The sequence below is a fragment of the Anneissia japonica genome, unplaced genomic scaffold, assembly GCF_011630105.1.
Source record: "Anneissia japonica isolate Jap-2015-1 unplaced genomic scaffold, ASM1163010v1 scaffold287840_len1291095_cov163, whole genome shotgun sequence".
NCBI classification, from domain to species: Eukaryota; Metazoa; Echinodermata; class Crinoidea; order Comatulida; family Comatulidae; genus Anneissia; species Anneissia japonica.
In genome coordinates this window covers 494245-520055 of record NW_022728493.1, presented here as the reverse complement: position 1 = coordinate 520055, position 25811 = coordinate 494245, and the positions used below count along the sequence as shown (strand labels likewise).

General features: G+C 33.4%; 1 protein-coding gene across 2 annotated transcripts in view; it reads right to left on the bottom strand.

Annotated features, from left to right (window-relative positions):
* Positions 1 to 1606: 1606 nt before the first annotated feature.
* LOC117114154 (calmodulin-binding transcription activator 2-like) overlaps positions 1607 to 25811 on the bottom strand; it is a 63209-nt gene continuing 39004 nt past the window's right edge. The window contains exons 8-23 of one of the 2 annotated variants that reach the window (XM_033257719.1): positions 24643 to 24796; positions 21571 to 23636; positions 19757 to 19883; positions 17784 to 17915; positions 13871 to 13974; positions 13030 to 13229; positions 12119 to 12194; positions 10733 to 11416; positions 9992 to 10131; positions 9469 to 9614; positions 8521 to 8585; positions 7762 to 7866; positions 6537 to 6736; positions 5738 to 5812; positions 4740 to 4763; positions 1607 to 3226 (exon numbers count right to left, since the gene is read on the bottom strand). In XM_033257719.1, coding sequence (XP_033113610.1) covers position 3226; positions 4740 to 4763; positions 5738 to 5812; positions 6537 to 6736; positions 7762 to 7866; positions 8521 to 8585; positions 9469 to 9614; positions 9992 to 10131; positions 10733 to 11416; positions 12119 to 12194; positions 13030 to 13229; positions 13871 to 13974; positions 17784 to 17915; positions 19757 to 19883; positions 21571 to 23636; positions 24643 to 24796 — 4299 coding nt within the window. In that variant the 3' untranslated portion in view covers positions 1607 to 3225. The remainder of the gene's footprint in view (positions 3227 to 4739; positions 4764 to 5737; positions 5813 to 6536; positions 6737 to 7761; positions 7867 to 8520; positions 8586 to 9468; positions 9615 to 9991; positions 10132 to 10732; positions 11417 to 12118; positions 12195 to 13029; positions 13230 to 13870; positions 13975 to 17783; positions 17916 to 19756; positions 19884 to 21570; positions 23637 to 24642; positions 24797 to 25811) is intronic. The other variant, XM_033257720.1, reaches the window with a different exon arrangement.

The window sequence follows — 25811 nt, the reverse complement described above, 5'->3', positions numbered from 1 at the left end:
CTTGATCAGTTCAAATGGCCCAAGACAGAAAAATTTCAGTGGGAGCAAGTTTTGACAAAAGGTAAGCTCAAATGAGCCAATTATACAAAAGCTTGTGATCATAAAAAAAATCTAGGTGATTAGTTTCGATCAAGATATAGTCTGATATTGAAAGAGCGAGAGTTTTTTCAAAAATGGCAAGTTAAGAAACAAACCAATACAAAACACTTCACTATTTGTGTTCCTAGATAAACGAGCTCAGTTCAACGACTATATTCATAGGTCAATCTTCCTATATGCTCTAAAAACTGTCATCTCAGAGATGAGCAAATATAAAATAGCACAGATATGTCGTTATCTGAGAAAATCTGGCTTGGTTCCAATGTTCTACAGTAGTTGGATGTAAAGCTTCAGAGAAAGCAACTTGTTTCAACTGGCAATCACAGAATAAAACTGATACAGTGGAACACAGCAGATGTAAAAAGAAAACCCCTACTATCTAATATAATAATTACTGGATGAACAGTCGTAAACGTGAAAGGGAGGAAGGTGCGGATCCCCGATATAAGACAATGTAATCTTGCTCAATTCCAATGATCTAAGCAGATGTGAATCTGAGATTTAAATATTCTGAGATAGAAAAAGTTCTGATAACTGGTGAGCTCAGGTTTGCCAAAGTCTACAATATGCTACCTGACAAATGGTAGACAATGTTGACCAGAATATTTTGAACACTGACTTCGTACACTATGGAGGTATCTTATTGTTTCTTTCATTAATATTACTAATGTTCTGAAAGCAAAAAATGAGTGTCAGACTTGCCAATTTGAGCGATTTTCGTTTTTTTAGATTAATTTTATTAGTAACATCATAACATTTGTTGTGATAAAAATGGAATGGTATATTAATTTTTAATTATTTGATAGTTGTTTAAACAGCTTATCCATAAGTATGGTTTTAAAAGCAAGCAATACAGTTTACATACTTCACACTTCCATATTTTGTAGTACACATGTGCTTGACTGAATTTTTGCACATAACTTTCAAATGCATTTAATAGTACTTTTGAATTAACATCCTTCCATAGGTCAATAAGCACCAACATTTTAAAACCTAATTTTTCAGGTTTTACTAAAATGTAGTTATATTTAATTTTGATGGTAAATAATTGAACAATCATTATGAATTAATAGTAATAATATATAAATACAATTTCAATTATAATAGAATAAAATATTTGTATTTACAACAGTACTTTTCAGTTTACTTGAAATCTAAGAGTTGTCAGCCTGATATATCATCCACACAACACTAAATATACCTTCAACAAAAGCAATCTACATCTTTAAAAAATGTAAAAATTAATTTCTTTGTAAGTAGCAAAACTTTGATAATAAAGCTATTGTCTCTAATATAAAAGGACAGTAAAAATCAATTAGAAATTAATAGCTTAATTAAAACATTAAATAAGTTATTTTTTAACAGATAATTTATTTATTTTGAAAGCTGAGAAAAAATTTATGTACAATATTTAAATAAATATTGACTACTCATTTAATTATAATAATGACAAATAATTATTTCTGTCTCTTATACACATCTAGATGTGTATAAGAGACAGCCACATAATACAGAGAAATAGCAACATCATAAAAAATGGAATGTACAAAGAAAATACAAGTTAGATTTTTGATTTTTAAACAAAGTAATGGCATGTACTGTGTTTGCAACAGGTGATGACTTGATTCCAAACAACTACGATGAGGTGGAGTAACACAAGATGGATCATTCTTAATAACAAAACTGCCATCAATGGTCAGTGGACTAAAGTTGCATTGTGCAAGTGGTTAGTCCCGGTCGACAGCCAACAAATTTCTCATTAGGCGTAACCAAATGGAGTTTTGCACAGGGCTTCAGATTGGAAGGCGAGAAACCTAACAATCAACAAAGCATCCAATGACATGAGATGTGTAAATGCACTGATAACCTAATACAATGTACTGTATTGTTCTACGAATTATGCTAATTATATGACTATAATAGTGAAGAAATTGAGTGTATAGTGGCAACCCCAGTGCTGAAGAGAAAATGACACTCTGTCAAACATGGTATGACACCACAACAGGTTGTTGGACTGAAAACAATGATTTTCAGATGCAAAGTTGCTGTGATACAATTCTTAAAATTGTGGCCTAGAAGCACAATTTCTACTATCCTAAATGATAAAATCTTTCCACCACAACACCAACCAGGTGCTTTACTCTGGACTCAGACCGGACATGGGTTTGAAACTGGGGCCACCACTGCTTGTGCAGTGGTGGATTCAAGGGGGCTGAGCTGTCCTGGGCCGCCATAATTTTTTTTTCAAAATTACAAAAATTGATAGGTGCCAGACTCTCCATCTGTGAAAGTCCCTCCTTAATTTCAAATTCCTGGATCTGCCGCTGTTGTGTGTGAACAGAATAAGTAACTACGGAGTACCAATCCTGGTATGCAATTATTGGCAGTAGCCTGACAAATAATACTACCATGTCCATAACCTCTTGAGTCAAGGAATTCTAGAATGTAAATGATGTATCTTATCAGTTGAATAGTTTTTCATATAAGCAGAGATGGTGATCTGGGTTTGTTTTGGTTCACTCGAAAAGAGATGGTCTGATTCCTGCTGTCAATTATCAGACAAACTAAGCACACATTAGTTGTAAAGATCATTAAAGAAGATGATACAGAAGTATAAAATTATTGATGATAATTAGAATAACAAAGGATACTCGTGATGATAATCATCATTTTGATCCAGATATAATATAATTAACAACTATTTCAAATTATCTTATTTATATATTAATAAAAAAACATTGTCAACTCCAACAATTGGTACAAAATCACACACAAATGAATTATCAATTGCTTACACAAAATTCTACTTATTTTCTGGCATTATCAATTTCATCTAAAACTGAGTCAATTGTATAAACCAAGATGAGGATATTGTACAGCTGCAAGCATGGTTATCAACTTGTATTTCCATGGTCAAGATGATGTTGAAAAAATGTAACTCACTGTTACCAGCAATTTATCTTGAAAAGCCTCTTCATTCTTCCTTCTAGATAAACAATACTGTTACTGAATTAACCTAGTTTAAACTTGTAGTAAACACCACTCTCTCTCAGATGAGGTTCCATGAGCTTTCAGTACCGAAACGGTTGCCAATATCTTAACAAATGCCTATCACACACTCTTTGTTCTGAAAAAGAAAGTAATAAATGTACGTTTAGAAAAAAGTTTTCAGACAGTGAACACAATATGACACATTTGCCAACTTATTTTCTAATGCTGCGATTCCGCAGCAAATACGTTTGAAATTAACGCCATACATCATAGCCCATCATACAAAGTCATAGACAACAATGCAATGTGTTCAACGTCAAAACATAAGCTTGGTTTGTAAGTAACCCTGGTTTGTAAGTAATAATGTTTAAGTTTGACGTTTACGTTTTGGTGCTAGATCGATAGGCCTAGTGCCAAGGTAATCTATCTTTCTGTTACTGCAATTCTCTTTTTTTGAGGGAACAGACACAAGAATAAGGCATTTATTAAATACATATTTACAGAGGGAATAAGAAGGAGATGCTAGCTGTGTTTGGCATAGTTTTATGGTGCGATAACTGACAGGGACATGGCTCTTACAGGCACAGACACCTGCACATCTTTTTTCCAAATTTGTCACCTGTCAAGAGTTACATTTTCCCACAATTGGAGGACTTCTCAAGGAATAATTTATGGGAAACTCTTGTTGCAGCAGTGAAAACAAACACAATGCCTGATTTTCAATGAATAATTTACTGGAAATCTGAGTGCTGTTTCTGCCATGGAAACTAACACAATGGCTGCTTCCAATAATTTGGCCTAAATTAAACATATTATTATTAGTATTATTATGTTACTGAAACCTACCTTAAAGGAAACTCAGACAATGGAGAAATTAGAGAAAAATAAAAGACAACGTTATGGGGAAAATAACATGACCTTAAGGGGAAAATAACACAAAAGATATTCCCCTTAAGTTTGATTTAGAGAAATTATTATCATTATAATAATGACAAATAATTATTAATTGTGCTTGTATAGTGTATACTATAGCATCTATGCACCTTCCAGAAAATTGGAGAAAATGAACAGAGTGGCAATGAAAAATAAAACACATATATTACTGTCTATTGTATCTAATTAGTTCCCATAAAGTATTCTTTTAATGGGGATGCTTAATATTGGAAATGAATTTGATTATTATTTCATACTACATATGTATACTAACAAACTTAATTGATGCTAATTCTTAAAAGGGATAACTAGCATATGCTACATACACGTAATATATACAATGAGTATAGGCAACCACTGAATACGGAGGTACACTTTACCGCTACAGAGTAAAATATTGCATGACACAAAAGAGGATGATTGTATCCATATAGGGAAATGTATACGTTATAATACTACAAAAGCCAAGGTATGTGTCAATGGAAACAGACATAGAAATGGGTTGCTAAAAATGTTACCACATGAGTGAACAACAAAACAAAAATGAATGTGCAACAGTTTATATACAAACGAAAAACTGAAACATAAACAAAGACCACTATTCTACTATCATAAACGATAATGAAAAACACACAGGTTGGCGTTTGACTCCTGTGAAAGACAAGTTACAGTGCAATAGAGGGCGGTATACACTTGATTTAAGCTGGGAAACTCACCAATCGTCTAAATCCCACAGTGGTCTTTATTGTAAATAGTAAAAATGTTGTCATAATTACATCATTTACGTAATATGAATATCAATAAATATTGTGCATTAGAATAAACAACATATTTTTAAAAATGTTTTGTCTGCCAAAGGGTGACATGTTGGTAGTGTTCATTAAACAGGAAGCGATTCTGGTGAGTCACTGTGGTCATCAATCATCATCACTACCCTCACTTTCACCATCACCGTTAATATCATCATCACCATCACGATGTTTATCACAAACACTATCTTCATCACAATCACTATCTTCATCACAATTGCTATCATCATCATCATCATCATCATCACAATCATTATCTTCATCACAATCGCTATCTTCATCACAATCGCTATCTTCATCACAATCACTATCTTCATCACAATTGCTATCATCATCACCACCACCACCACTATCTTCATCACAATCACTATCGTCACCACAATCACTATCTTCATCACAATTGCTATCATCATCTTCATCACAATTGCTATCATCATCACCATCACTATCTTTATCATAATCATTATCTTCATCACATTCACTATCTTCATTACATTCACTATCTTCTTCATAATCATCATCAGTATCTTCATCATCATCATCATCACTATCTTTATCACAATCACTATCATCACCACCATCACTACCTTTATCATCATCACTACCATCATCACCATCACTACGATCATCACCATCACTACTATCATCACCATCACTACCATAATCACCATCACTACCATAATCACCATCACTACCAGCATCACCATCACTATCTTCATCACAATCAATATCAACACCATAAATATTATCATTACTTATTACTGTTGTGATTGTTTAAGTAATTATTGATTGTTTAGTTTCTAAATATAGATGTAATTTTACACTCATCTAGTACTGTAACTACTGTAGTATGTTTTTTTTACATTGTCTGAAGATTTTTTATAAATGATGTGGAGTTAGTTTACCTGTTTTGACAACGTTTCATAAAGCGTTGTATCTTCCTAGCAGCCGACTGTTCGCGCTTTATCTGTGCCAGTCGCCTAGAAAATATAGCAAATAAATTTACATAAAAATTTGGATAATTTTTTCGTAATGAAAGCAGCATTGAGCAATACAGTGTGGTCGAGATTATGAGAAAGTACTACGGGCAGATTGAATATGAACTCAGCTGGCCTGCCCAACTAATTTTTTGAAAATGAAAAAAAAAAATGGGGCAGGGGGGACTGCAGGGGCTTAAAATGTCGAGATGCGTAGCCGTAACATTTTGTACAAAGCCCCAGTCAAAGTGGGGCTAAAGTTTTGTGGTAATAAAGAAAGTAGATAATCACATTGTTCTATTTCTGGTAATAAACAAAGTAGATCACATTGTTCTAATTCTATTTTTAATATCATTCATCCTGTACTAACAGTCAATTTCTTTTAGTTGAATGAGAATTACAGAAAAAATTATATATAATAATAATAATAATATAAAAAATATAAATATCACTAATAATGAGACAATCTTGACTGTCGCTCATGTTTCACTGCAACCATTACACTGTTTAGCTGTAATCAGAAATCCAACCCCCCTAGATTCGACTGACCAATCGGCGTTCTAAAAAACTGTCGGAGAACCCAACTCCCAAGATTCGACTGACCAATCGGTGTTCTAAAAAAAACTGTCGGCTTTAGCGATTTTAATGAAATCAGGATTTAATGTCACGGCTATACAAAACATTACATCAAGAGAATTTAGGTGATTTATCCTATGACTCTACCAACCTGAATCGTTGCTGGATGACAATCGCTGCATGTTTACTACGCCGGAATCGTTCCTGTTCACGATATGCACGGTAGTGGCTTTGTATAATAATTGCAGCCTCCCGACTCTTTTTGAACTGTTTGTAATTGTGATATCCACGGAAGCGGCTCTGAATAACACGTGCTGCATCTGTCATTTTTTTATTCTGTATGCAAGCATACTGTAAAAAAAAAAATTCTTTGTCAAATGTTTAAAGAGCTAAACCCATCATCGGTAATTAATAGGACACTTCATATAACATATTACGTGTTAATATTTAGTATTATGTGACGTGTTGTTATGAAACTTGGGCGCTGCAAGTCAACATTTAGGCCGCCGTAATTTTTCTGATATACTTTCTTAAAATTCCCTCCAAATTTGTTATCGAATCATGCAAAATTATGGACAACAATGCAATGTGTTCAACACCAAAACATCCGCTTGTTGACCTGGCAGGTGACCCTTATTTTGCCAAGACCGAAAATCATTCGATACTATTTCACCCTAAATATATAGGGATTGAAAAGAAGATGAAAGAGAGTGCTATAGCTTTGTTTAATGTGTTTTACGGTACAATAAACGACAGGTAGGGATAGACCTAGCCCAGCCAAGCACTGTCGACGACGAACGCAGCCGTTTCAGGCATTATTTTTACGTTAACAAGATGAAGTTAAGCCCCATTTAGACTGTCAAATTTCATTTGACAAAAACATGTAACATGCCTGAATATGGTCACCATTTCCGTCCGGCCAAGAATGATTAATGACGGCCAATTTAGCAAGACGTCTTGGACGGCCTTGGTCATGTCCTTTTAATAATTTTGCTGGAAAAAAAAAATCTTTAGGTTTTGTGTATATTTATTGGATGAGCTCCTGGCTACCTGTAATTGTATCCTGTACAAGTCATATCCATGAGCGTAGTTCATCATTTGACTAGACAAATAGTACTTTCAGAATTTGTGGTGGACAATTTCAGAAGAAATTTATTATTTTTCAATTCAAATGAGGATCTATAAAGATTTTAAAACATCTCATCCGAAAGACGGAGCACTATTGTAACTTGTATTTCAGCCCTCCAGCTGAAACACAAGGAGAGGCAGCGATGGGAATTGAACCGGGGAACTAGAGATCTCCACGGTTCAGCACACATACAGTGGCTACCACCAAATTAGCAGACGGAGCTAAGCTGCTCCCTCGATTAACTTACAAAGTTTGCATAGTCAAAATTCTGCTTCACTTGCTTATAACGCCGAAAATAGTTTTGGATGATAACAGCTGCCTCAAGCTCCTGCTGCTTTTGCCGTTGTCGACCCTGAAACATTGTAAAAAAAAATTAATAATTTATTCCATGCATTCATATAATGCTGCCTAGTAATATGTAGCACACATCAATTTAAATTGGATGAGTTATCATGTCTTTTGCCATTTTCGGTTGCAAATTCTATAACATAACAATAACAATTGATATATTTCTAAAGGAAATAACACAATCTAATTAAAGATGCATGCATGTTCTATATAAACACAAGAATTTTAAGCATCATTCCTGCAACAATAATCTGTTTGTAATATTTATGTTTTAAAATTAATCATCAATTTTGTGTGTATTGTATATTGGAGATGTCAAATAAATTGTTTATCATGCAATAACTAAAAAACTAAAAAACATAATAATAACAATAGTGATGACAATAATAAAAAAAATAAAAACAATAACAACAATAATAGCAATAATGCCAATAATATTATGTAATACAGTATATAGTTGATATTGTATTTACGTACTGTATCTGAACAAATTAAAATATCATTATCATAAAATAAAATGAAATTTTAAATATCAATTTATAATCTTAAATATAAAGATAACAATACTAGCATTTCAATTGATTTAATAATAAAGAAACATTATAGACAATACAACAATGAGTTAATAAAGGAAATAAAAAATTAAGGAAAAATTCACCTGGTACTGCCGGAATGCATTTTGTATCACTAAAGCTGCCTTGTACAATTCTAGCTGCTCATGGTCTAGTAGGACAAAGTCAAAGGTCAAAAGACAAAGGTCAAAACATACAGCATGGTGTTAACTTGAATAAGATATGGTATGAACATTTAATTTTACATTGAACTATTAATTTCTTATTAGATATAATTTTAATGATATATTACTGTATGCTTTTAATTACTTAATATCAATTATCATTTTACATGTTACTCCCATTAATATCTTAATAAATTGTAAAAGAAATACCACTAGTAAATAAATAATAAAATTATTAATGTTTAAATAATAAGTTACTCTCAAACAATCCCAAGGAGACTGCAAGAAGATGAGACACATACGCAGCATTTCATTTACAACGAAGATTCACAAGATTCACTTTAGACTGCCACCAACAATTAGCAGACAGTGTTGAATCTTCAAATCCTCACACAAAGCGTAGACAGATTTGCAGGCTGACAACCACCCTTGCATTGTGTACGTGGCTTATAGTCAATGTTACAGCGCCAATGATCACTGCTTTGTATCTAGGAGTTAATATACATTACTATATATTGCCAAGCTCCCTATTTATGCTTACGTTTAAATGACTGAGTGAAAATATACAAAAAAAAACTCTAGTAATATCAGTGGCGGATCCAGAAATTCAGAAGAGAGGGGACCCAGGAAGGGTCTTTCACAGAAGAAGAGTCAGACCACCTTAGGCTCATCCTAATTGGGGATGACATAAGAAAATTCATGATTATGGCACCTCTAGATGGCCGGAAATGCACTCTCAAACCTGATTATAATTTTCCTTTTTTTCTCCATTAAAAAAAATAATTTTGACAAATTTAGATGGCTCAGGCCGGCTGAGCCCCTCTTGAATCCACAACTGAATATGGAATAAAAGGAATGAAAATAATTAACCTGATAATGTGAGAAGTGAAAAACTCTGCACTGTTCCCCCAATAAAGTCCCTCATGCTGGAAGGAGGCGATTGCTCTTCAAACGACAGATCTGATTGGCTAAGAAGGCATGAATCCGTGCTTGCAGGTGAACCAATGTTTGCATAACTAAAAAAAAGTTTTTAACAAGAAAAAAAAATCTGTTTTGGTGTGGCACTGACCTCAAGGTGTATTTAATCCAACAGCTAAATATTGGAACATAAAATATAGTATATATAATTAATAAAGTAAACAAAATATGTACTGTTTAGACAAAAAAAGTTATCAATAGCACAACTTTAGTACCAACAGTTGATGCGCAAAAATGCTAGTTTAAACATATCTCCCAGAAATATTCTTTCAAATTGGGAACCCTGCACCACACAAAAGCAGTTACTACCACCTCGGTACCATTACTGGCATTACCATCACCAACTCCTTCACCAGCAATGTGACATTTTTTCACTCTTTACAAGTTCAACATATCTTGATATTTTTAATCCTACCTGTGGCTCTGCTCCATTGGTGTCCCATTTCCCTGAGCATTGGGATCATTCCTCGCAGATGTTGAGTACTCTGGTAGATTTCCTTTGATTCTGTCTGGCAGAGCATCTATGATTTGCTCAGCTAAACTCAGGTATTGTTCCTTGAAAAAAACAGAAAAAAGAATTATCAGAACAATATCATTTGATTATAGGACATTTTATCTAATTGGCAATTGTTGTACACATGACAATAAGTTTTAGGTATGACGTGACAATGCATCCCTTGGGTTGCCGACAAATATTTGTGGTCTTAGTGTCCACTAAATAGGAGGGTGGCTAGTCACCAAACAGCAAGAATAATAATGGATGAACTAAAGATATAGCTGATAGTACAGAATTCTCACTATTAATACACTATAAGGCTTTGAGAGTTGAGCTGATGCGAGACATGATTCCAGCCATTTCGTACCATTTTAATCCAAGATCACAAAAGAGTCACATCTAATCCACAAAATTAGGTACATTGGAGCTTTTGTTTTGGATACACACCGCATCAAACAAAATAAAATCTAATCGATCTAAATACATAATATTACAAAACCATCTCAAACAGTAAGGTAGAAAGCCTAAATTGAATTAAGAATATCCTGGTTTACTTTTTCAAGAAAATGTATCGACAATCATTGATAATGACAACATTTGTACCTGGTGCCATCCAAATGGAAGATTATACAATATCACTGTTTAAAAAACATGTCTTACTTTTTCAATTCTAACATCGCTTGAAAATGGGGTACCAAAAGGAGGAAGAAGGCTACCAATCAGGGAATGAGAATCGTTGGTTGAATGTCCTTCACCCATCTGCATCGGTGACTCTCGTCCATCAAAGAATCGCTGAATGCTTTCTCTGGAGACATCGGCTTGGCAGGTTAAGAAATTGTCTGAGCCAATTCCTGATAAAAATTGCCCATTATTATTTTCCTGCTGTTCGTTAAAGAAGCTGTCACTCTGGTGGACTCCAGGGCTAGCCGTCCCTAAACTCAACGGTGAACCGCTCCCTGACAAAAACGAGCTAGGGACAGATGCAGGGCTGCTGAGGCACTGGGACAATGGGGTGAAAGACCTTGCTGAAAGACATCCAGAGGAAGGTGAAGGCGATTCAAATGTCATCAGAGAACTATCGCAGTTCTGGGAATCTGATGTTGACGGAGATGAATCCATGACCGACACCACAGGGGGTTGAGTGATGGTGATGCTAGTGGTCGAGGGTGTCTGATGCCAATGGTGCTGGATCTGTTCTATCTGGTGCACCAAGGATGCATGTCCGCGTGACTTGGCTAGTTGTAGGGGCACACGACCAAGGCTATCAGATACTGTTAAACATCTCTGGTTCCAGTAAAACAGAAGCAGCGCAGTCTGGGTGTGACCAAGTGCACACGACCACATCTAAAAAAAGTCAAGAAAATAAAAAAAATTCTACAGATAAAATAGCAGAAAAAATAGTAGATTTTAATAACAATGTTTACCAAAGTTTCATCCACCTGTACTTCATCTATTTCACATTTCAATTTATAACTCCCTCCATATAAAATCCCTCATCCTCTTCAACTCACTACTTCTCGTCAAACTTCCTCCTCTTTATCCCTCACTCCTAATCATCTCCCTCCTCATCTTGCTTCACAACACCTTACTCCTTCCATCATTTCCTTTTTATGTTCTTAATGACATCACAGCTACCTATTTTGCATGCCGATACAAAGTTCTTGGATATGATGCAATATAAATGTAAAATAAAATACATAAAAATATAAGTAATTAATTATACACAAATATATAAATATACACATGTATAAATACAAACATTATTTTTATTATTTTTTATTCCCATCAATTGTAATGAAACATGAACAAACATATAATATTTATTTTCAGGTCATTATTTCCGGGTTCCTCCCTGAACCCCAAGAGTGCGAGTTCATGTTCTGGCGGCCACTGCTAGCAAGTTTATATGCAATACATAAGTGGTTGGACAGGTGTGGACGTGAAATCATGTCCCTGGCAGGGACATGATTTATGATTTCATAAATAATGTTCACTAATACATTCATAGTGTTCATGTTTCAAATTAATAATTTCTACTTATACTACCATTGGAGTGCATGAATTGTCATCCACAATCAAGGGATCGGCTTCCAACTCCATAATCAAACTCGGCCTGTTCTTCCTACAAGAAAAGACAAAAAAATCTAATGGCATGGTGTAATAGAAAAGATGCTGATTTCATATATACGAACTTAGTCTTTGAAATAGTAAGTTAGGAAAAATTTAAATGATCTTTCTCATCAATTGAATCAGAATACACTGTAAAAAATCAGATAGACTTTGTCCACTAAAATTCAATACAAACAAATGGAGAAAATCTTTTGTCCACAACTCAGGCAAATGATTTTTATGTATGCGACTGGTTGTGTATATTAAAACAAGTATGTCTTTTCTTATCTTTTATATCAACAAAATTGAATTACAAAACTTAAATGATAACAATGGCATCTGTTCACTTGAAAATATATCTCGGTATCTTTACTCACAACAAAAATATACATTAAATAGTTCATCACAGTTGAGAAACTGAATTACAAAACTAAGTTGATAAAATGTTTAAATATTTATATAATAAAATTTAGAACACAAAAAAATTATCACAGAAAATGTACAATTAGAAATTGGTTTACTTTCAGGAAAATTATAGTCCATTTTACTTAAATTCTCTTTACTCCTATTTCTTAATTTCAGCATATTGTTCTCTAATGCCGGGCAATCACTGCATCGTACGATGGTCGTACAATCGTCGCATGATGAATCCAACTCCGCTTCCTGTGAGCGATAGACAACGCAATGCCATGTGCTGATTGTCGGTAGCAGTCTGAATGGATCATCATTAAAAACGATCTGTCGTGTGCGCGTCGTCGCGTTGCATTCTTCATAGAGTTGCGTTGGCTGACGACCGTGGTGCGCAGTGTGTGCCCGGCTTAACAAATATCTGAAATAATCAATTTTACCTCCAGTTGTGAAGAGTGGTGATGAGTCTTGAATAGCCAAGAGCGGCAGCGAGGTGAAGGAGCGTCATTCCCCGCCACGATGACGTCATCTTTAGCTGCAGGTTCTCTTGATGACCGCAAGCCATTAACTTCTCGCAAATTGTTACAACACGATTTTCAAAGCACATTTGTTGAGATGTGCCTGGTTGTGATTCATCTTCCTAAATTTGTGAACAATAATTATGACTTGAGTTTAGAATAAATAAAGGTATTCCCGTATTTATTAGAATAAAGGTTTTTGAAGGCGCGCTTATTCGATGGAAGGCGTTTTAGGTACGTACTCAAATAAACGCCACATAATTTCATTGTAAACGTGGAACTACAACGCATAATTACCGTAAAAATGTGTTACTGCGTGATCATAAAAACATTACATTGATCCCAACCAAGTTAGAAAAAATGTAATTCTACTAGAGTAGAGCATTAATAGAATAAAAATGATGTTGCTTGTTTAGCCATTTAGCCGTTTATTCAAGGAAAAAATAAATGCCTTGAGGTGTCTATTCGAGGGAGACGTTAATTCCAAATGAGGCTCAAGAGGGGATGCGTTTATTCAAGGGGGCGTTTCTTCAAAGCAGGGTGTTTATTTAAATAAATATAGTATAGAATATATGTAGGTAGTTTATCATTGGAATAACTGATAAAAGTATTTTAAAGTTTCAGAAGCATGAACAGGCTATTGTAGGTAAGGTTACTCACAGTAATATTATAAAAGGTATTCAAATACATTTTACTCTATTGAAATGACATATGCTGTAGCAAGTGCATTTCTAAAAGTAATTTATAAATTAATATCACTTACTTTTCCCCTTGCTTGCTGCATCTGTTGTCCTAATCCTCCATTTTCTCCTAGTCTCTTTTCAATCTGCTCCAGGCGATCCAAAATGGCCATTTTAAATTCATTTTCTACAAGAACATAATTTTTATGAAAATTACTATACATGCCCGCTGGAAAAAAAGACGATTTCAACGTCCAAACGACCGTGTATCGACGGCACCTTGAGATAGAATGGTTTTAGTACAATTTTGTTGCTAGGGACATTATCTTCACACCTGATAAGCTAATTAGGCACAAAGCAAACTGTTTATCTAACAATAAAATTATGGAATAAACTGTTGTTTGACTGATTCATTAACACACTCAGTTGTCGTATGTAAAAGCTTATTAAGGCCCATGGCACCAAGCCTACGCTGCCCATCTATGATCTACTCTATCTAGGCTAGGCCCAGAGTACACACTATCTATCATATTGCATTGTCTTCCTCCGGGCAGCGTGCCGACTCATGTAGGCCCGTGGTATATAGCCTAGGTGTATAGCTTAAAGAATAAAAGAAACGAAAAATAATAAAAATAATAACATGAGAGATTATCATTATTATTACAGTGCTACAATGTTAGTGTGTGAAGGGGGGGGGGGTTGTATTAATATCATCTCCTTTTGATGATTTATGCTACTGCTATAGCACATGGGGTTAATATCCTACAGCAGACATGATGCCATTGACACTGTAAACATTAAATACATTCCTTGTGACTTAATAACCAATATTCAATTCATGAATCATAGCAAAAACAAAAGTTAGGGGCCTTTCACAATTATCTACATTTGTACAAACTTTTTCAGTACCCATACCTCCCCCCTGAAAGTGTACATAAAAAATGTCTTTTTGCTAAATGATTCTACTATATCCCTTGTTGCATTATACAGCAATTGGTCATAAAAATATACTATTTTAAATATTGTATGTTATTTTGAATCAACATTTCCACGTATATATAAAAGTGTTTCAAATTTGTCTACACCCTCCCACAAGCATACTCTTTGTACACTTGTTAAAATGTTGATAATTGTAAACAACGCTTAAACAAACTATGTCTGTTTTCAAAACAGAAAATAGGGGTTTTCCTTATTAACCGACCCTGTGCATTTTGAGTTTGTCAAACTTGCGTAATTTCACAGGTTGAGGGCGAAAATTGTTCATACATTGCACAGTAATTTTGTGTTTAATGAAGCTGTAGCCAGAACTTTGAAACTATTTCAAAAATGCAAATTGCATTAACATCAAAGTTAAATTACTCGTTTATTAATATTCAAAATATGCAGAATGTTTAATAAGAAGAAAACAAAATAATTGTGAAATAGAAGGCAACATATTTTAATAACGAAGAATATGTTTTGTTTTTGAGAGAGACAGTATATGGCCTTTTAATTTAATAATTTTACTTTTGTACTGTATAAATCAATAAAGATTTAAAAGTGAAATGAATAAAAGTAAAGTACACCCCAAAAAAAAGGGGAAAAAAAATATGCAGAATGATGTCATAATTTAATATGCACATCTTTGCTTGGACACAGTTTGAAGATGATCCAAACATGGAAAGTGACGGAAGTGCTGGACAGAAAAACTCTTTGCAAAAACATTGGAAAATGGGATAGAAGAAAATAAAGAAAATTTGAACAAAAACAATGGCTTTTCTGATAATGCGGGAAAAGCCAATAATAATGCTAGCAATAATGAGAGCTTAGAGTGACAATGAAAGCTGTTGGACTTGATAACGTTATCTTAAATTCTAGCACTTTTGTTCTTGAATAAAATTGCAATAATATGTTTGCTGAATCTGTCAATGATAATGCATTATTTGAGATTGTTGAGGATTATTTAAATGAAATATTAACATCTTAACCATTCATCCATTATACTTTGCTCTAGAACGCCATGAACTCTAGGTAAGTAGCTTCCAAGAATGATTAATTTCTAAAAATCCATGTAAATCGTAAAAGCATGTAAACAATTTAGGCTGTATGAATAATTCATCTACTTTTATGAGGGGAAAAAAAAAACCCACAGAAATAAATGAAAGATTTGCAGGATGAACTGAAAGTAGATACATTGTAGTATAAAATTTTGTGGCTATAGAATTACCATATTTATTCAAATTTTCGTCACAGGCCATTTTTGAAGGGGCGTTTATTCGAAGGAAGCATTTATATTTTGGGTGTAAAATGGATACGTTTATACTCAAATAGACAACCCTTATTGTCACTGAAAAAATGGATCTACTACACATTACCATCAAATGTGTTAAGTGTGATCATAAAAAGATTATTGATCCAAACCAATTTAGAAAGAAAATATAATTCTACTGGAGTAGATCATTAACAGAATGTGCTGAGAATAATGTCCATTAGTTTTGTTTACAGTCACTTAGGGGTTGTTTATTCGAGGAAAGTATAAATGCCTTTGGGAATTTATTAAAGGGAGGCTTTTATTCCAAATAAGGCTCTGAAGTGGGCGTTTATTCAAGGGGGGCATTTATTCAAAGAAATAGGGTACTAGGCGTCTTCCTGGTGGATTAGAATTTTCTAATAATTATAAGGGTGCTCTTTTAAAGATATACACTTCTTGGTGTTAAGCTAAATAAATAATATACAATGCGTTATAAGATTATCATTTCATTTCCTCTCAAATGTGTTTTTAACACAAATGTACCAATTTTCAGAGTGGTTCAGAAATTACAATAAAAAATAAATAAATACAAAATCAATTATGAGTAAAACACTATCAAATTTATTTATTATTAAACCTAACATTAACAAAATGCATAAGATTAATTACCAATTAAACCACTGTAAACTTGATGCTATTTTTTAATGAAGGTGTATCATTTTTATATTATATTCTGAAGACTTTTTAAAAGTTGCTTGATTAAATAATAGATTTGATAGTTAACATTTTACTAAAGTTATAGGTCTTGTGGGCCATGTAAAATTCCACCTCCCTTGTACGTAAAAATTGAAACCAAATAATAATTGTGAATGGGAATTTGTTGTAAATAACAATTAAATGTAAATCAAATTGATATCAAACATTTTGGTTAGCTCCAGTTTAGTTTGGCAAGATTAATGGTTACTAGGATACTGCAGAAGGTAATCAGCATGTAAATTTCATTGCCATACTGGAATATTCTATTTTTTTATTCTATATTGTTTTTTAATTTATTGAAATTCTCTTGGCGACAAATAAACCAATAGAGGGATTCGGCGATTGCCGTCACGTGACCTAACTTGGGTGTTGGCTGTAAACAATGGACTGGCACAGCGGAGATAGCTATGGCGGCTGTCCCATGTTATTGCTGTAAAGATCATCATAATTGCTATATTTGCCCTTTGGAACATAATTTAAGTTACTCTAAGTCAATTGTTGATGTCCCGAAATTCACCACACAAACTTTATATAAAACTTTTATATTTCATAGTATTACAAAAGTTCCGAGATCTAATGTAATCATGTTTTGAGGCACATTTTGTAAAGCTGTCCAAAATTAACGGGAAAACAACACAAAATTTATCCGTTGTTTATCATTAGAGGCAATCTAAACTTCAAAATGACCTTACTCCGGTTTTACTTAGCCTAGGAACATGATTTCAACACCAAAGTAAAGCTGATATTCATTTATCTAAATATATCAATACTAAATATATCAAAATTTATTTTCCATTTTTTGTACACAAGACTTATTTTGTCACGACAGCTAACAAATATCATTCATAAAATTGATTGATATAAAATTGTTTATAATAACCACATGAGGACCTGCAAGCCATATCAACAGCAGGAAAGCAAATGCACACACATTCAACTTCAATAAAGGGGATTTCTTAAACATCCTTTTGAAAATTTCATCAAAGAAAATAAAACAAAAATAGAATTACCATCCAAAGACAGCCAGTCTTGTTGGGCACTAGGTTGTGGCATTGAACGGGCCTTGTATTCAAACAAAACGGCACGTGAGATGGGCATACTGTTGTGGGCTACTCGCAAAATCACTAAGCCCGCCGTGTGAGCTACAAAGAAATGGAGCAAGATATACATCAATGATGAATAGACTTCAATAACATTAATATTGAATAATCTATCAAATTATAATTAAAAAATCAAAGGAGCTCTGTATATTCAGTATGAACAACCCTCACTGAACAAACAATTAATTTTCTTGCGCCAAACTTTGGAACTCGCTCCCGCCTGCTACTAGATCATTTTTGGACTCGCCTTTTAATCTCACATCAAATCTTTTCTCTCTTCCCTTGCTTTTCCTCCTTAGAATCTGCTGGACTTCTTTGATCATTACTTTCAAATTTTCATTGTTTTTATTATTATTTTTAATTCTCTTTATTTAATTAATATTTGATTGATATTTAATTTGTTATTTATTTTTTCTTATTTTTTCTTGTTTGATTATTATCCTTAATATTGTTACTGTTATTTTTTATTATTATCATTATTGTTTTTATAAATTACTATTATTTATATTTATTATTATTTCATTATCATTATTATTATTATTATTATTATTACTTTATTACTGTATTTTTCTCTTTATTGTGAAATATATTGTGAAGCACTAGTGACATCTTCCATTTTAACTGGCATTTATATAAATTTTAAAATCTGTCAATCTATGTTAAAATCTTTTTAATTTGTAATACTGTACATTGAAGTGGTTGGCGCATCGGTTGTGGCTTGGACTCCCAACCTCAAGGTCGGGGGTTCAAAACTCTCACTGTGTAAATCGCTTGTGTCCTTGGCCAAGGCACTTTATCTACGGTTGCCTCTCTCCACCCAGGAGTACAAGTGGGTACCTGGTAGGTTCCAACACAACTGCGCTGATTACTAGCCGCAATATTATGGAATAATATAATTTAATATAATAATTTAATTTGGTGTTCAATGTGTTCCATATGTGTTTGATCCAATGACCGGGGTAGTAATGTGAAGCGCTTAGAGGCTTTGTTAAGGCATTAAGCGCTATATAAGAACGACATATTATTATTATTATTATTACTTTACTTCATCTATATTCACACTTTGTTTTGTAAACACAATCCATTATGTGGCATCAATAGATTGGTAATAGCACACTATAGTAATAACAACCTACTGATGTCTTAGAGCTGTAAAAAGACCATTATTTATCAAATATAGCCATATAGCTACAGAACTGTTGAGCTGTTGTTTAAAAACATAAACGTATTCTTGAACTAAACATTTTTAATAAAAAAATACATTCACAAAACATATTAAGTACTATTAACAGACCACCCAACAATCAGCATTTAAAATTTTTCTATCTTTTTCAATTTAAAGTCTGAGATTCGTCCTGGTCCCAACCCTTTAATATCACTATTGGATAGGCTTATCTTCATAAGACTTATACAAATGGATATAAGAAAGCAAGTTGTCTTTACCCAGTACCGCTCGCATATTTTATTTGTGTGGGAAATTTTTAACCTATATCATCAGTCAACCAATCAATTAATCAGCAATCAATACCATTATCAATCAATGTATTATTATTATTATTATTATGTATAACTGCTTTTAACTTCAATGTATAATATCAATAGTCCATGAGTAATCATATCCAATAACAGTATGTAATCATATATAAGTAATAATCATATAATTATCGTATATTATATCATAAAGATTTGGAAAGCAGCAGTGGATTGTCACTTGGTGTACTGCCAACTCACCACCAGAAGGATCCCAATGAGACTTTAATGGTTTATCCTTGGTACGTATCAACACCGAACAAATTCAATAAAATCATGATCATATCAATATGCAATTATCAAAGTAAACACACATAAACACATTAATAATCAATGGGCAACATTTTACCTACCTGGACAAAAACACCTGAGTACACCTGTCTGTATTAATGCTGCAGGCACGATGAACTCATCAAACAGGCAGGTGTAAACTCCATTCTGAATGTTCCAAGGACCAGTTACTAGGACCTTCACTCCTCCCTGAATTTACACAAAGCCAAGTATTATTAGAAATATTATATCAAACATGTTTATACATAGTAAGTATTTTCTATTGTTTGTGATGTATGCTTGTTTTTACGTAGATATAGCCTGGAATGGTTCATGTTTACGTGTATGTAGGTACATCTTGCTAAGGACTTTAATGATCTGTAACTGCAGGGTAACAGTGGCTGTATGGGCCAGTATACCAGGGTAACCCACTACTCATCTTGAAAGATGTACTGGGTTCTTTAAAGTGCACAAGCTAATTGTGTATACTGGGTCTATATATAGTCCTTATCGCTCGAAAGAGCGCCAATATTATGGCTGTAGGTTGCAGCGTTCCTCCCATATAGCTCGGCCATTCGACTCATGAATCAGAATCACAAAGAATTTTAATTGCCATATAATCATTACAAAGTCATGTCGACTTCCTTATAAATACAACATATAAAAACTATAAAAAGACCATCAAAACATAAATTTAGCTATACAATGATACAAAATTACAGAAAACGATATAGTGTATATATTATATATATGTATACACACAGGTAGTACTGAATCTTTGTATATGCTTTCTTTTTGAGTCGGATTGGACATGGTATGAATGCGTCGCTAAGCCTATTGTTCTGACAAATGGAGATTTTAATCTACCGGATTTGTTTACAACAACAGAGCTGTGAATTGGATGAGTTGCCATCTAATAATATGAAGTGATTAAAGAAACTGAATTGAATTCAATAATCAATCGATCAATCAATTCAAAAGGAAATATCCAGCTATGGAAAGACTCAAACAAAATTACTTTGCAATGCTAGCAATTCTGAAAAAAAAACCTAATTGAAAAGAGTGAACAGCATATAAGAGAAGAGTTGAAAACCATGAATAAAGGTAAAAAAACAAATCATTTGTATTTTTTTTAAATTTTGAATTTGATTGGAAAAAGGTTCCATCCCAATAAAAAAAAATTTTACACACAAAGGGACAGATGCATAAATTTTGCAGTTATTTCTAAAGTATAAATAGAGAATAGAGATTTTAATGAAGTTACTTTATTATTTTATTCTTTTAATCAACAGTATCTGATTTAGCAGCAGTTAGCTGAACTGACCTTTCCTGTAAGCCTCGCCTCTTAGATACTGTTACTAAGGTCCAACAAAACAATAGCTTAAAATGTATGTAAGCACATGTGCGTTTGAAGAACACGCTTGTTTGTAGAACATGTGCATATTCCTAGCCCCGTTCAGATAGGTCAGTTTGATTAACCCTTTGGAAAGATCCATTGTATCAGATAGATAAAATATGTAAATGCTATAAACATACATAAAAATACATTCATACCAACAAGACTTTTCACACTACTCAAATATATATAGTTGATAATAAAATGGACAGACAGATATTATTCTCCTGATGAAGACTGAAGCAACTCAATCGAAACATCGAGACATTCTCAACAAAAAATAACAGTTCTTTTCAGAACTATTTACGAGGTGTACTGCAAGCACTTAATATAAAATGGACAATAGTAATATTAATATTTTAAAAGAATAGCATAAACATAATAAACAAAGAATAAATATATGAAACCACTATAACTTGCATTATTCGCTATTGCTAATTCATAATTATATTATATTCAATTATTAATTATTAAAAATTATTCGCATTAAAATTTACATACCTCTGGATATGACCATCCTGGTGAAAAGTCTGTTATCTCCACTAAGTTAGAAGAATTGATCCCAAGTTCAGCAGGTAGATCCGTCAAAGCAGTCTCGGTAGAACTTACATTCATTGCCACATGTGAAACGGTCGAGTTTACAAGACTGGAACTCGAGTTACTGATGTTGTGACCAACAGAGGATGGGCTGGAAAACGCCATACTGGAATGTGTTACTCGGGTTGGACAGTTCTGCTTACCAAAAGAAATGTCATCATCGCTTGTTGAAAGGTTATCAAATATATCGAATGTGTCCAAGTCAAGTTCAGGTGAATTGAGTAAATTTAGAGGAGTGGACGACATTGTAGGGCAGGAGGTATTACTGCTGCTGGTCTGAGAATGTGTAGATGATGAGGTTGGCAGTGGTGAGCTGACAGTTGTAGGGAATGCATTTGCAGATTGTGAAGGAAAAGAAATTGGTTTGCTCAACAAACCAACTTGGCTTGCACCAACGCTACTATTTTGGTAACATTGGTTTGATTGGTTAACTGATTGTTCTTCAACGACTGTTGTATGATGTCTCTGTGTTTGGCTCAGTGATCTTTCCAGTTGAGTCACAATGTTTGCACTAGGTAGTTGTGTCTGCTCATTCAACTGTTGTGATGACATTTCAAACTGATTTTGATTCAGAAGCAATTCTGTCAATTCAAGCTGAGTATTAATGAACTGGTTTGTACCATCAAAACCATTATTTGGGTTCAATGAAAACTGGTTTTGACCACTTTGTTGTGTATTACACAGATTGTTACTGGAATTGATAGGCTGAAAATGACCAGTTTGAGTAGTCTTTTGCTGGTTTAGATCTGTCTGTGATAGGGTAGATTTCACTTGGTTTGATGATGTTGAAGGAATTTCAAACTGACTAGCTGGAACTAGATCATTCTGGTTCAATCTAGGTTGATTCAGACAGGGTTGAACATGATTTGACAAAATGAAATTGTTTTCGAGTTGATTTGATAAAGACACAGTTTGAGTGCTCTTGAAATGATTGAAGCCAGTAGAAAATCCAGATACATTTTGAGTGTTTTGTTGTTGTTTCTGTGTTTGAAGTTGATGCTGTTGCTGGTGGTGTTGTGTATCCAATACTCCTGTTCTTGAAATCACAGGATGCATTTCTTCTTGTCTTGGCATTAGAGAACTTGATACTAAATGATTAGTTAAAGAAGACTGGTTGATTAGTTCATTTGATGATCCTAAATTATGTCTCTGTTCAGGTGTTCGTTGAAGACCAACATCTGCATAACCAATAGGCAGACTGGAGGAAGATTGTGAATTCTGACAAGGTGCTTGATTCTGTGGAATATTCTGGAAAGTCATGCTTCTAATAGTTTGTTGAGCATTTATAGTCTGCTGGGCATTTATAGTCTGCTGAGCATTGATTGTCTGCTGGCCACTTATAGTCTTAAGGGCATTAATAGTCTGTTGAGAACTGATAGTCTGCTGGGAATTTATTGTCTGTTGTGTACTGATTGTTTGTTGAGCCTCGGAATATGTTTGAGATGGCGAATGACAATTCTCATTGCTTTCAACATAGTTAGTAATAGTCTGAAAATGCTTTGCAAGATCATTTGGCACCTTCATCACATTCTGGTAGTTCTTCGGTTGGTCTTGAAACCGATTCTTACAGGTGTGTAGTTTAGGGTCATTATCAACCATATCTTTGAGTTCTTGTGATACCTCTGCTGTGATCCTTGGAGGTTCAAGCCTTACTTTGGTTCCAGAACTAACTTCTTCCAGGTTAGCTGGGGACATATGTTTCTGGTGTGTGGCGTCTTGACAAGGGTCAGTTGCAGGTGTCATGCTGGGTGTCTGGATCACACCATTGGCATTTGTTGTTGTTGGCTGATTGTTACATGCGATCAAAATAAGTTTACTACCCTGTACAGCTGATTGGTCAAAATTCAAGACCTGCTGATTGTCAGAGGTGCTGGCCTGTTCTCCAGTTTGGTTAACAATCTTCAATATTGTTGGCCCTGCATTGCCACCTTGAATATGACATGGAATCACTTGATAGGCTGTTTGAGCTCCTGTAATAAAAAAAACAAAACTAAAAATGTTTATATTCCCAATGTTCCTAATTGATAATATGTATATCATATATTTCTGATAAATTTACTTACAGTAAATATAAAAAGTTTATTTCAATGGTGATTAAAAACAAAAAAAAAAAGAACAAGAAGTAACATTCTGAAGATGTAATACAGTAGGCTTTTTTTTTCTTTTTCAAAAAGGTGGGTGGGGGGATGGGAGAGATATATTTTTACTCTAAGTTAATTTTGTAAATTCAATGCATATTACTAACAATAATATTAAATAATAATAATTCAATAATAATGATAATAATAATAATTCAATAATATTACTAACTTAATCACTAACAGTTTCATTTTTTCTGAAGTAATTTTGGATTACAAAATCTAAAAATGTGCACTCTAGAAAAGAGTCCCCAAAAACCCAGACTAAAAGTAGAAAGGTTTTGGGCAAGTTACTGTGTGTTTCTTGAAAGGAGAGGAGCGAAGTGAAGTGTCGTGGTACTGGTGGTGTTGAAGTAAATTAGGAACATTATTTGTGAGATTTATTTTATAGAAAGGATTTGCGGTGGGTGGAAATATGCTCTCTACTCATTGCTCTTGCTATTAGTATTATCATAATTATTATTATTATTATTATTATTATTACTATTATCATTATTATTATTATTATAATTATTATTATTATTATTATCATTACTATTATTATTACTATTATTATTATTATTATTATTATTATTATTATTTAAAAAGGATGACTGTCAGCAGTCTCATTTTAAAATTTAAGTTAATTTAATGAGCCAACTTCTAACAAAAGCAAAAAAAAATATTGTATCATTATGTGCCTACATATGGTAATGGGGTGATGTCATCACGACCATATTTAGGCATGTCACATGTTTTTGTCAGATAAAATTTGAAAGTCTGGACAGGACTTTAAGTTGTTCCATAGCACTGCAACCTACCAGTACAGGAACCTAACAAATTAAACAAGATCACATACCAGATGATCCTGACAACTGCTGGTCAATTCTTGGCAAGAGAATTCTAAGAGGTCTTGACAGATCCTGCTGTTCCTCAACCTTTTCCTTGGATAGCAGTTCATTTGTCTGCTGCGTTAAATAGTAATGTACTATCGCCTCAGCAACATCTGTTCCCTGGGAAAAAAAAAAACAATTCTAGATGTGTAATACTAATACACGTTTTTCACATATAGTCGAGGACCTGGCAAAGATTTGTATGCACTTAATTTAGGAGAGAATATCTCAACTGCTATAGATTAATATGCAACCTAGGAACATGAGATGTGTGCCAAAATCCTTATCCAAAAAGAAAACAGCCTGAAATGACAACATTCACACTCTACTAATATTCAGTTTACATCTTTTTGACTCAAATCATTATTAATAAAAAAAATATTATTAATAAAAATTAAAAAATAAATAAAATTAATATATATCTTCTAGAAAGTGTTCCTTATATTATACTATATATTCTGTTCCACATAAAGATGGCAGTGAAATGACATAATGTTGTCATTGACTAAAATTTGAATCAATCATCAATCAATCAAACAATCACACTACACTTCACCTCAAAAATTAATAACATGACAGTGTTCCTTAACCAATACTATTTTATAAGACACAATAAGAAACCAAATATGATTTACAGCTACTTTTAAAAATGTCATTAATAAAATACCAGTATTTAACACAATTATTGTTGAGTTCACAAATACAACATTAACTCAAGTGAAAATGACTCATTTACATATTCACACCTTGTCAACAAATAAGTTGCTACCTGCTTGCTCAGGAATACAATTTGTGAAATATATTTATTGACAGTTAGACATATCCTGTTTTAATAATATCGTGAATAATAAATGCATCGAGCCATTAGAAGATGCTACTCAAGGTGTTATGATTGAGTTGAAAGAAAAACTACTACAACTCTCGCAATGATTATAGTGCGCTAAAAATTGCTGCTGCCATCGCATGTATTTTACAAATCTGCCACGCTAGGGGTGCAACCACAATTTTTAAATGATGGGAGGGGGGACGCAAGATTTCAAAATGCTGATTACTGATTTTGCACAATAAAGCTAGGGTGAAAATACTATTCTGAAAACACAAAAAATAGCTTGTGTGTTTACAAATTTCAGAATCT